Source organism: Mesoplodon densirostris, chromosome 1, assembly GCF_025265405.1.
Source record: "Mesoplodon densirostris isolate mMesDen1 chromosome 1, mMesDen1 primary haplotype, whole genome shotgun sequence".
In the NCBI taxonomy this organism is placed as follows: Eukaryota; Metazoa; Chordata; class Mammalia; order Artiodactyla; family Ziphiidae; genus Mesoplodon; species Mesoplodon densirostris.
The window spans coordinates 192,116,752-192,130,321 of record NC_082661.1 but is presented as its reverse complement, the minus strand read 5'-3'; the positions used below and the strand labels follow the sequence as shown (position 1 = coordinate 192,130,321).

General features: G+C 39.6%; 1 protein-coding gene across 1 annotated transcript in view; it reads right to left on the bottom strand.

Annotated features, from left to right (window-relative positions):
• MRPL1 (mitochondrial ribosomal protein L1) overlaps positions 1-13,570 on the bottom strand; it is a 58,949-nt gene that overhangs the window by 36,781 nt on the left and 8,598 nt on the right. Inside the window, exons 2-3 of the mRNA XM_060093082.1 lie at positions 13,375-13,486; positions 2,348-2,606 (exon numbers count right to left, since the gene is read on the bottom strand). Coding sequence (XP_059949065.1) covers positions 2,348-2,606; positions 13,375-13,486 — 371 coding nt within the window. The remainder of the gene's footprint in view (positions 1-2,347; positions 2,607-13,374; positions 13,487-13,570) is intronic.

Here is a 13,570-nt window from a genome sequence, read left to right as displayed (position 1 = left end):
AAAATTCATTCAGCTTTTCTATATCTGAAATATTCACTGGTTACACTTTAAGGCATAAGAGATTACATTTCTTTTGTAAGAAATCCTAATAAAAATTTAAATCTCTCTCCTCAGCTCCATACTCCCATGGCACTTGGCTTCTATCTCTACATCATTCATCACAGTCTCTCACATATTAACAGATGTGTTTGCACAATCCGTATCTTCCCAAGCACCTAGTACAATGCTTTCCACATGATGGATGCCAATAAGCGTTTGCTACCCTGAATTACATTCAAAAGAACATGTAATTTTTTTAATACCATCAAGCAGGACATGTATATAGCTATGCATATTGAACAATATCCAGCTGATCTGCTCAGTAGGTCACCCCTAATTTCCATCATTGACTCTAAACCATCAGGTAAATCAGATGATATTAACTTTAAATCCAAGATAGACTGCCAAACCTGAAAGGCTCTTCTGAGTGGGTCTATTTTGAAATTACCTGGACCACCCACCACTTTCAGATATATTTGGGAAGCCAGTTGGAAAATCCCAAATAAATAATGGAATGCATGTGAGGCGCCCTAATACAGGTGGAGTTTCTACAGGGCCTCAGAACTAATATGTTCAGTCACTGGGTCAAGGACCTGTCTAGGCCTATGGCTCAGATCTCTTAGGGAGACGTCACAGGGAAACAAGTTCTAGGCCCATAGTTTTGGTGCAGCCTTAAGGTCTGGAAGAAAGAGAAAAGGAGTTGCTCCCTAATTAAACTGATTGAAAGATTATATTTTTAGAAAAGCTTTGCATAGAGATAACCTCCTGAGATTTCTTTTCAGACAAGAAGGCACAAACTCTTAAGCACACTTTATATCAGACATGCAACTCAGTTTTACTGACTGGCATTCCTTTGCCATTAACATGTCACAACTGACTTCAGTAAATTTTTCAATGGCAAGCAATCACAATAGCATCCCCTGGGGGAATGCTGGCTTGTTTTACAAGCACTCTATCAATAACAAAAAATGTCTCAGGAAAACAACTGTACCCTTCCAATGTTATTAGTTTACAAGTGGCTTCCATTTATGAAATGAAACCTGTGGTCCTACAAGACTTCGTTATAAACTACATTAGTGGTTGACTGAGAAAGTGATTATCTTGGAGGTACAACATTTTAAAATAAAAGAACAGTAACACTATGGTATAAAATAAAATCACAACAGGGCTGGTATGAACTAAAATAAGAACTAAGAAATGAGACAGACTTTGGTTCAAATCCTAACTCCACCCCCTACTCTGTGACCTTGAGCAAGTTACCTCACTTTCTGTGTCTCAGCTTCCTCTTCTGAGATTATTATAGAATTAAATGAGCAAATGCATGCAAAGCATTTAGCACTGTGGCTGGTACATAGAAAGTTTCCAGTAAATGTTGATCATTATTATTAAACTCTTACCAAATCCTTCACTATCATCTCATTTAATCCTCACTATAACCAAATGAACTAATAAGCATTTTATCCCCCTTTACAAAGAGAGGAAAAAACTGAGATTTAGAGAGGTTAAACCAGAAGCTCAAAGAGCAGGTAACTGGTGATGCCAGGATTCTGGCCTGTACTGTAACTCGACTCCAGAGCCTATGCTCTTAAGCACTATGCTGGACTGCCTCCTTCTACATGCTTAATTAATTGTTGTCATTGAGGTTGTTAAATTGTATTCAAAACTACATATCTTCTAGTTTGACCCAAAAAAGACATTCTCGGAATAAAAATTAAAATATCATCTCCAAAAAAATCAGACTTCTTAAGTGAGAAGCTTATAAAATTTAGAGCTGTAATGGACCTCAAATCTAATCTAGTGTTTTTCCCACTTTTAGAATTTTATAAACAAGTCTTCCATGGAACTGCAATATATAAACAGACAAAGTTCTGGCTGAGATGAGAGTAAGGGGCTTGGAACTCTACCCAAACTTAGTCTCAACTTTAGGATTCTAAGGAACACATCTGAAGGCTACTAAGCTAATCCAAAGTCCTCATTTACAGGGAAGGAACAACATACCTAGGCAGCCTAAGTCATTTTTCAAAGTTACAGCAATACCTCAATTAATTTTAACACTACTTTTATTGAAATTTATACCGGTGACTTTCAGATGAAGAGGAGATATATGTTCATCAACTCTGAAGAGTACATTCAACATTTTATTTTATATTTGGAAAATTAGGACAAACAAACATATTTTTCAACCTAAAGTTCAGAAAGAGCACAAGATTTTCTAAAAATTATTACAGGAGACAAAAATTGTTTAAATGAAGAAACAGCAATTCTTTAGACCACTGTTCACAAATAAATTTTAATTGAGTCTACATACCTTCTTCCCCAGTGTCATATCCAGTGTCAAATCAAGATAGACACCTTGCTTTGGATTAGTAAAGTCCAGAACTTGAAATTTCTTAAGTAAGTGAATAGCTTTCTCCACCTCGTATATCTGCCTTGGATATAAGCGTTTTAGGTAGACATCATCTTCAGGTTCACCTTCCATAAAGGGATGTGACTTTATTTTTTCTATCTCATCTTTTTTCTCATCCGACGCTTTTTCTTTGGCACCTTTTTTTGTTTTCTTTGCAGGCCTTAAAAAAAAAATTCAAGATCAGTTATCTCAATATGTAGTCCAAGAGACTTAAAAAAAAGGCAATGGGGCTTCCCTGGTGGCACAGTGGTTGAGAGTCCGCCTGCCGATGCAGGGGACGTGGGTTCGTGCCTTGGTCCGGGAAGATCCCACATGCCGCAGAGCGGCTGGGCCCGTGAGCCGTGGCCGCTGAGCCTGCACGTCCGGAGCCTGTGCTCTGCAACGGGAGAGGCCACAACAGTGAGAGGCCCGCGTACCGCCAAAAAAAAAAAGAAAAAGGCAATGTACATTAGACCAAAAAAAGACAAAAGATAAAGTTTATTTTAATTCAAAAGCATAGATTATTTTATAGTTTTTCTAGTGCAACAAATATTAAGTGAACTTTTGAACTGTTTGCAATTGATACAATGTTGGATAAGGCATTGATGTTGCTCTCCAGAAACTTAGAGGAGACAGACATGCAAAGAGATAATTTCAATATGATGTGGTAAATACTTTGAGAATGTTATCAGGGCCATAGGGAAAAGACATTAACCCTGCGTAGGAGGAAGGGAAGAGTTCTGAAAGAGATGACCCCAAAATCAATTCTTGAAGGATAAGGAAGAATTAGCCCAGATATATACCCAAGAGAAATGAAAATATATGACCACACCAACACTTGTACACAAATATTCATAGCAGCATTACTCAAAAGAGTCAAAAAAGTAAAACAACCCAGATGTCCATCAACTGATGAATGGATACACAAAATGTGGTATATTCATACAGCAGAATATTAATAGGCAATGAAAGGAAATGAAGCACTGATACATGCTATAATTTGTATAAACCGTAAACACATTATGCTAAGTGAAAGAAGCCAGTCACAAAAGCACCACATGTTGTATGGTTCCATTTATTGTAAATATCAAGAATGGGCACATCTATAGAAACTGAAAGTAGATTTGGTGGTTGTCTAGGGCCAGGGGAGAGGGTTAAGGAAATGGGGAGCTACTGCTAATGGGCATGAGGTTTTGAGGGAAGATAATGAAAATGTTCTAAAACTGACTGTGGTGATGGTTGCACAATGCTGTGAATATACTAAAACCCACTGAATTGTACACTTTATATGGGTGAATTGTTTGGTACGTAAATTATATAGCAATAAAGTTATAGAGTTATCCAGGCAAAGAAACAATGTAATAAAAGTACTGAGGCATGATAAACAGAATGGTACATAAGGGGAGCTATTATAATTTCTAGCTGACTAGAGCAGGGGTTGGTAAACTTTTTCTGTAAGGGATCAGAGAGCAAATATTTTATGAGCAAAAATATTTATGAGCAAAAATTTCAACTCTGCCACTGTAATGTGAAAGCAGCCACAGCCAATTCAAAAATGAATGAGTGTAGCTCTGTTCCTATAAAACTTTATTTATGAACACTGGTTTAAATTTTATAATTTTCATGTGTCACAAAATACTGTTCCTTTTTTCCTTTTTTTTTCCCTAATCACTTAAAAATGTGAAAAACATTCTCAGCTCATGAACTGTATAAAAATAGGTGGCAGGCCAGATTTTTTGGCCCACTGGCCATATTTTGCTGACTCCTGAACTAAAGGTAAAGCAAAAGGCAGGGAACAGTAGCACATGAGGCTGGCAAATCTAGATCACAAAGGGCCTCCTCTAGAAGCAATGAGAAGCCACTGAACAGGAGTGGGATCTGTATTTCAGGTAGAGTATTCTGGCTGCAATATAAGGGATGGATCTGAAGGAAGCTAGATTGGAGACAATTAAGAGACAACTCGCTCCCTCTCTTCTTAAGGAGGTATGACAGCCTGAACCAGAGCAGTGATGGTAATAGGCTGGACAGATTACAGAGAGATATTTTACAAGGTAAATATTGAAGATAGGGAAAGGGGAAAGAGAAGACTCTAGAATACTTTGTAGGGTTCTGGCTTGGGTGACTAGACATAGAGTAGTATCATTAACTAAAACCAGAAATAAAGAAAGCAAAACAGGGGCTTCCTGGTGGCGCAGTGGTTGAGAGTCCGCCTGCCGATGCAGGGGACACGGGTTCGTGCCCCGATCCCGGAAGATCCCACATGCCGTGGAGCGGCTGGGCCCGCGAGCCATGGCCGCGGAGCCTGTGTGTCCGGAGCCTGTGCTCCGCAACGGGAGAGGCCACAGCAGTGAGAGGCCCGCGTACAGCAAAAAAAAAAAAAGAAAGCAAAACAGGTTTCCTGTGAGGGAGGTAGTCACAGAGATGAGTTCAGTTTGGGTAAACAGAGTTTGAGTGTGGGGTTAGTTGCATCACTGGCCCCAATTCCTTACTCCCTCTCTCTATTCAAGTCCCTCTGCTAAGTGACTCTGCAGTTCCTCCCAATTAAAAGGGTGGAGTATATTTCTCAGTGCCTTGATTTGGTCATGTGACTAGTAGACCAATAGAATAGAGCAAAAGTGAGTTTCTATGCTCTAAGCTTAAGGCATAAGAGGCTTCATCTGTTTCCACTTGTAAGTTTGTATTTCTGCTATTTTCATAAGAACAGGACCCGGGTAGCCCAAGGTGGGAGGATGCGAGAAGTGTGAAACACAGCTGCCCCACAGAGCCCCTAGATTAGACAATTCTCAGCTGACCTGCAGCAGACTCATGGATGCACAGCAAGCCCAGCCAAGGTCATCAGAGACACCCATCCAAACCTAGCTTAGATCAGCTCACCCAGAGATGTGTGGGCAATGATAACTAATTATAAGGTAGTTTGTTACATAGCAAATGCTAACAAGATGCTTCCAAACTAAGAAAATATGTTCAACAGAAAATTACAGGTAAGAGTTTGAAGTTAAGAAGTCAGAGCTAGAGGTGATATATTTTCTCAGCATTAATTCAAATCACACCTTTAATCTTTTAACCATAAAACTTTTAAATTAGTGAAATAATATTTTAGAAAGATGTCTGGGTTCTAAGGTAGACAGAATAATGGCTTCCCAAAGATGTCCGTACTTACCTGGGAAAAAGGACTCTGCAGATGGGATTAAGGTTAAAGAACTTGAGATGGGGAGATTATCCTGGACTACCCAGGTGGGCCTAAATCACACAGTCCTTGAAAGCAGAGAAACTTTCCCCTTTCTCATCCGCATCTGATAGATATGGGAGGAGACAGGAGAAATGTGAGCATAAAAGGGACTCAATATGCCATTCCTAGCTTTGAAGACGGAGGAAGGGGGAGCCATGAGCCAAGGAATATGGGTAGCCTCTTGAAGCTGGGAATGGCAAGGAAACAGATTCTCCCCTAGAGCCTCTAGAAAGGAACGAAGCTCTGATGACTCCTTGATTTTAGTCCAGTGAGATCCATGTCAGAATTCTGACCTACGGAACTGCAAGATAATAAACTTGAGTTGTTTTAAGCCACGAGGTTTGTGGTAATTTGTTACATCAGCAACAGAAAACTAATATGGGGTCCTATAAAATTTATGCAAAAGAAATGGATGACAGTCAAATGATATTTTAAAAAAGAACCTCAGAAACCAATCCAACATATAATTCCATTCTCACTTATAGCACTGGATGAATCCTTATTACCATAGCTAATAAGAGTATCCTCCCAACTAATAAGCAATTTGACCGAATAGCAGATAATGACAGTGCTTCTTTTTAATGGGACACAGGTGCCCTACCACTGGACTGCTGACAAGTCTAAGTAGGTGCCCAAGTGGATGATGCGACATGTCCCAGTGGTATTTGGGAGGACACCACAAAATCCTGAAACCTTCCAAACTGGAGAAATCACATTTTATATTTAGTAAAAGAGCAGTGAGGCCAATAGAAGAAGGAGCCTAGAGAGCCTGTTTTAGTAATAAACTCTCTAAGATAAACAAAGGAATAAATATTGTAACTATAACCTACAGATTTACTTTATGTAAATGCTGATTTCACCAGTATATTTTTAACCATGACTGAACCTGTCCATTTAATTTGTAATTAGTAATATGAAGTTCCCAGGGGCTAAAATATGATTTTTAAAGTAATAAATATTTGCAAAACCCAATATAAGTCTGATACATAATGAGACTGAGTTGGGATATACAGCAGTTTACTTATTTATACTTTAGACCTTGTTTCACAAAATATTTGAGATGGTTCAGTCAAAATATTAAGTTAAAAATAGAACACTATTTTAGTAAAAAAAAAAAAAGTACATCATTATAACACAGAGCAAATAGCACTCTAAGGAAAACACTGTCTTCCAAAATTAAAAAAAAACTGCAATTGAATAAAATCTGTCAATAATAATTAATTTTATAAACCCACCACCTGTTGTTTTCCATGATGCTCCAAAAATTGTCTGCTTTTATTCAAAAGAATCACATCCAGAAGAACTCTGTTGTTCATGCAATTATGTAAGGCCCTATCAGGAGAACTTAAATACTATGATTCTCAGAGAATAAAATAATCATATTAGAAAGGTTTTGGGGAAGGTGAGGGAGAAACATCTGGCAGTCTGAATTAGAGAGGACAGAATTTAGCTGTAGTTACCTGGGTAACTAAACCACACAGACTAAATGAGTAATAAGAGACTGTTTTCAGATAATAACTTTCTCCCTGCTTCACCTGTCTCCTACCTCCAAGAGAATGAAAGGAAAAAATAATTCCACGGTCATACCCAAATAAAACAAGATAAGAAAAAAATCAGTGCTATAATAAAGCTCACTTCAAGATCCTTGAAGATCTGTGACCCCAGAGATCCAAGTCCTTTTAAGGCTGAAGAAGCCTTTACTTTGAGGAATTGGGGTGGAGGTAGGAGGGTACACAACCTCAGTCAAACTAAACTGAACTAAACAGAACTAAAGAGAAAATGCCTAGGGCATATAACTATTAATGGAATGCCAATGTTTGGAATTCTTACTTCTCAGTGTAATCACATAAATAAAATCACAAACACCCACCTCTGATGCCGGTTTATTCATTAAACTTAAATGCAGGGACTTCCTGGTGGCGCAGTGAATAGGACTCCGCGCTCCCAATGCAGGGGGCCCAGGTTTAATCCCTGATCAGGGAACTAGATCCCACACGCATGCCGCAACTAAAAGTTCGCGTGCCACAACTAAGGAGCCCACCTGCCACAACTAAGACCCCAAGCAACCAAATAAATAATTATTAAAAAAAAACCTAAATGCAGAAGTTCTGCTTATACCTAAAATGTAAAAACTGACAGAATAAAACCTAGTCAATAATAATACAAATAAAAGCTGGAAAGAGCATTAACAATGACAGAGTCAGATAAAGTCACAACTTTTCTTGAATGCGTCACAGAGCTGAGATCGTAGGGCAACCAAGTAGGTCTGAAATCTCCCCACAACCCCACTCCATATGCATATATCCAGGAGGGTCTCACCTGTAGCAGAGAATAAGAGGAAGGCAAGCAGGCAGGAAAAAAATCAGCTAAACTTTTAGCACTAACGTATAAACCCCCTGAGAGATCCAGACACGAGGGGAGTTCACACTCATTGCGTGGGCCTTTTCCACAGACCTCCACCAGGTGCTCCCGGGAAAGACGGGAGCAGGCCAGGGGACTAGGGAGCCTCCTTCAAGGGTGCAGTATGGAGAAGATCAGCTACTACAGCGGGAAAGGCAAGTAACCCTGAAGCCCTCTAGGGCACAGGTAAACACCCACTGTATGTAGGGAAACAAAAGAAGAAAAAAGCACTAGAAAGAAGAAAAAACACTAAAACTTCTATCCTCGGGGGTAGGGCAGGAAATAGTCCTGAGTGCAGTATCATCTACCAATAAAGCTATGGAAGGGCCCAGGCACTATGGCACAAGACCTCCAATAGATACATACCATGGGGGGAGGGAGAGAAATACTGAGAAAACCTCATCCCCAAGGACCAGCAACACTGGGCCTACTTAAGACAATGGCTGAATTTGGAAAACACAGAATCCCTTCTGCACCCATCACTAGCCTGACAAGCACTGAGTAATAAGCAATAGCAGTCTTCTACTTGGGGAGGAGCAAGAGTATGGAGAGTGACCCCCTTCTGAGGCATAGCTGCACAGGCAAGGTTGAAAACTGGGCACGGAACAGCAACACTGAGAAAAAAAACCTTCTAGCAACCCAGCCCCCACCCTAAGCACAAGGTAACAGTACAGAAATCTGAAGCTGGTGGTGGTAACGAAACCAAACCCCAGCTCAACTTTTGACTGGATTGACTTAACACTGTGACAGAAGAGCCATGTCCATTTCCAGGCATAAATAGTATGTACTTTAGTCTCAGCTGTTTGAACAAAATATCTAGCAGTCAATAAAATATTCTGGGATATACAAAGAAGCAAGAAAAAGAACCTGTTGTCAAGATAGAAGCAAAACCAGAGTCAGAGATGCCACTGGCAGACCATGAGTATATACACATACACGGAGAAGAGAGGAGATTCAGAGTGACAAGAGAGAAGAGAGAAGCAAGCACAAGCCCCTCTACCCTGTCTCAGGTCCTGATAAAAAATCAGCCATGAAACAACTATTTTTTTTAGTATATTATAAAGTCAATATATTAAAAAATTAAAACCACAATTAAAATTGCGAATACTATGATTCTCATCAAGCTACTGAATAACTCATTGTTAGACACGGAAAAAATTATCTGCTAATAAATTTTCAGGTTTTTTTTAAACATGCATATTTCTTTTTTTTTTTAATTAATTTATTTTATTTTTGGCTGTGTTGGGTCCCTGCCGCCTCGCGGGCCCTCTCCAGCTGCAGAGAGCAGGGGCTACCCGCCGCTGCGGTGCGCGGGCCTCCCATTGCAGCAGCCTCTCCTGCCTCGGAGCACGGGCTCTAGATGTGTGGGCTTCAGTAGTTGTGGCACGTGGGCTCTAGAGCACAGGCTCAGTAGTTGTGGCACATGGTCTCAGCTGCTCCGCAGCATGTGGGATCCCCCTGGACCAGGGCTTGAACCCGTGTCCCCTGCACTGGCAGGCGGACCCTCAAACACTGCGCCACCAGGAAAGCCCCATGCGTATTTCTTATGCTACAGTTTTTAGGTGAGTGAAAACTCCTTTTAAAGTTGTACTGGAATATGGGGAAGACATAAAATGAGAAATTTCTATAGGATAAAAGAAAACAACACTTAAAGATAAAATATTCTCAAAATAATTTGTCCCTAATAAACAAATAATTCCACAAAGCAGAAAGAAAAAGACAAATAGCCCAATAGAAAAATGGGCAAAAGATATAAATTAGACATACAATGAAGAAACACCAATAAAGATTGATGATAACCAGAGTTGTTAAAAATGTGGGCACTCTCACTCACTGCTGGGTAGGGATGTAAACTGGTATAACCAATACTCCTCCAAATTCTCAAAAAGAATCCAGGTACTACTCAGACTCAAAGGAAGCCTCCATTCTAGCATCATTTCTGCCTCCTCTCTCTTCATCCTATATTCAAGCTATATCATTCACTTTCATCCTTCTGCACCAGTGAAATACCTTTCTCCCAATTCCCCTGCAAAATCCTATCTATCTTTCAAGACTCAGCTCAGGGCTTCCCTGGTGGCACAGTGGTTAAGAATCTGCCTGCCAATGCAGGGGACACGGGTTCGAGCCCTGGTCTGGGAAGATCCCACATGCCGCGAAGCAACTAAGCCCGTACACCACAACTACTGAGCCTGTGATCTAGAACCCAAGAGCCACAACTACTGAGCCCGCGTGCCACAACTACAGAAGCTTGTGTGCCTAGAGCCTGTGCTCTGCAAGGAGAAGCCACCGCAATGACAACCCTGTGCACCGCAACGAAGAGTAGCCCCACTCGCCGCAACTAGAGAAAGACCATGCTCAGTGAAGACCCAATGCAGCAAAAAATAAATAAAATAAAATAAATAAATTTATTAAAAAAAAAAAAAGACCCAGCTCAAATACTTCTTGCCATATTCTCCTCCAGGAAGAATTAATTGACCTTTCATCTGTGATCCCACAGTACCTGGTCCATTCCTCTACTACAGCAGTTAAGACATATTAAAGTTATAGTGCAGATATGTGCTAATTTACAATGTATAAAGAGCTCCTACTAATCAACAACAAAAAAATAGGAATAGGACATGAACAGAAAATTCACAGTAAGGAAAATATAAATGGCTCTTAAACAGATAAAAAGATATACAACCTCAATAATAACAGTAATAAAATATAAATTAAAAACATGATGATACCATTTATTACCTATCAAATTGGCAAAGTTCAAAAATTTTGACTACATTGTATATGGGAAAATGGGCATTCTAACAATAGTTGCTGGTAAGGACATAAATTGGCAAGATCTCTATGAAGGCAATTTGGTATTACCTATCAAAATTATAAATGCACACATCTTTTGATTCAATTCTATTTCTGAGTTCATACTACAAATATATTCATAATACTTGACAAGATCTATGTACATGATTATTCAATGCAGGATCATTTGTAATAGCAAAAGGCAAATGTCTTTTGGAAAGACATTTCCAAAATGTGTTTCAATAAGGGAATGGTTAAGTAAGTTATGGTATATTCACACAATGAAATGTTATACCCATGTTCACTGTAGCAATTTATACAATAACCAAGACACGGAAGCAATCTAAGAGTCCACTAATGGAGGAATGGATAAAGAAAATGTCATACACACACACACATACACACACACACACAGAGGAATATTATTCAGCCATAAAAAGAATGAAATCTTGCCATTTGCAACAACATGGATGGACCTTTCTCTTATGCTAAGTGAACTAAGTCGGCCAAAGAGAGACAAATATCATATGATCTCACTCATATGTGTAATCTAAAAAAAAAAAATGCACTTACAGATACAGAAAACAGATTGGTGATTGCTAGAGGCAGGGGGAGTAGGGTGTAGGTGAAATAGGTAAAGATGGTCAAAAGGTACAAACTTCTGGTTATAAAATAAATAAGCCATAGGGATGTAATGTACAGCATGGTGACTATAATTAATAATACTGTAACGTATATCTGAAAGTTGCTGAGAGAGTATATCTTAATAGTTCTCACCGCACAAAAAAAATCTGTAACTCTGAATGGTGATGGATGTTAACTAGACTTACTGTAGTAAGCACTTCCCAATATATACAAATATTAAATCATTATGTTGCATACCTGAAACTAATATATGTCGATCATATCGCAATTTTAAAAAAATGACTAAACAGCTCCATCTGAAACAATCTCCAAGATATACTGTTAAGTTAGAAGCAAGGAAGTGAGATGCAGGGTGTATAGTTAGACAGGAAACTATTTTCCTCTACTCACAACAATTCTGACACTAAATGTGTGGATTTTTTTCCCCACACTCTCCAATTATCCAACATCAGCTGGATAGCCTGTAATTCAACACAATTCTGACACTATTTGGATTAAACATCAGATCCCACAAGTTAAGGGTTCTGTCCCACAAGACTGCCCCTACTTCAGATGCCAACTGCAAGTCCGGGCCTCCGGTACTTTTGGTTAACAGCTATATATCGGGGGGGCCCCAGGATCCCCCTCCTCAGGCTTCATAATTTGCTAGAATGGCTTGCAGAACTCAGACAAACGCTTACTTAACACTTACTGGTTTATTACATAAGAAACGATATGATAAAGGATACAGATGAACAGCCAGATGAATAGGTACAGGGGACAAGGTCCAGAAGGGTCTGGAGCGCAGGAGCTTGTGTCCCTGTAGGATTTGGGTGTACCACCCTTTCAGCACACGGATGTGTTCAGCAACCCAGCAGTTCTCCAGACCCCATAGTTCAGGGATTTTTATGGAGGCTTCATCATGTAGGCATGAGCAATTATGAACGCAATCTCTAGCCCCTCTCTCCTCCCTGAAGGATGGAAGGTAGGCCTAAAAGTTCCAAGCTTGTAATCACTGCTTGGTCTTTCTAGTGACCAGTCTCCATCCAGGAGTCCACCAAGAGTTGCCTCACTAGACAAAAAGACACTCCTATCACCCAGAAAATTAAGGGTTTTATGAGCTCTGTATCAGGAACTGGGTCAAAGACCAAATATTTTTGAAAAATGCTCCTAGCATCCCTATCACTCAGGACATCACAAGGATTTTATGAGCTCTGTGTCAGGAGCTGGTGGCAGAGCCCAATATAAATAGTTCTTATTATGTCACAGAATATTAGCTCCAACACTTACTAGCTCTGTGACCTTGGGCAAGTTACATAGTCTATTCCTTGCTTTCTGCCTCTAAAAAAGAGCATAACAATGGCCGCCACATAAGGATGCTGTAGGTATTAAATTAGTTATTGAATGTTAGTATTCAATACATGTGAAGTATTATTATAATAAGTCATGCCTCTCCTTCAGGACTACCAGGTCAAAGAAGCAGAGATGATAAAGTTTTACAACTATATATCCCTGTATGTCTTTACAGAACCAAGCATATTGGTTTTGTTTTTTAAAATTTATTTATTTATTCTTGGCTGCATTGGGTCTTCATTGTTGTGCGTGGGCTTCTCAATGCAGTGGCCTCTCTTGTTGCGGAGTACGGGCTCTAGGCACACGGGCTTCAGTAGTTGTGGCTCACAGGCTCTACAGCACAGGCTCAGTAGTTGTGGAGCACAGGCTTAGTTGCTCCATAGCATGTGGGATCTTCCCGGCCCAGGGATTGAATCCATGTGTCCTGCACTGGCAGGAGGATTCTTAACCACTGCGCCACTAGGGAAGCCCCCCAAGCATATTGTTTTTTAATCAAAGATTTAAATGATAGCAAATGAAATAACTAAGAAAACAAAACAAAAAAACTTACCTTGTAGCAGCAGCAAAATGTCTGTTGGGCACCAGAACGTACACAGAACAAGGATAAAGAGACGTCTGAGAAGCCATCTTGGAAAGACTATGCCTTTGCTGATGTATCAAGACTTGAAAGAAAAAAAACATGTAAAATATTAATATTAATCACTACATACATAGTTTTTACATTCTCAGTGTTTTCTAAAACAAAA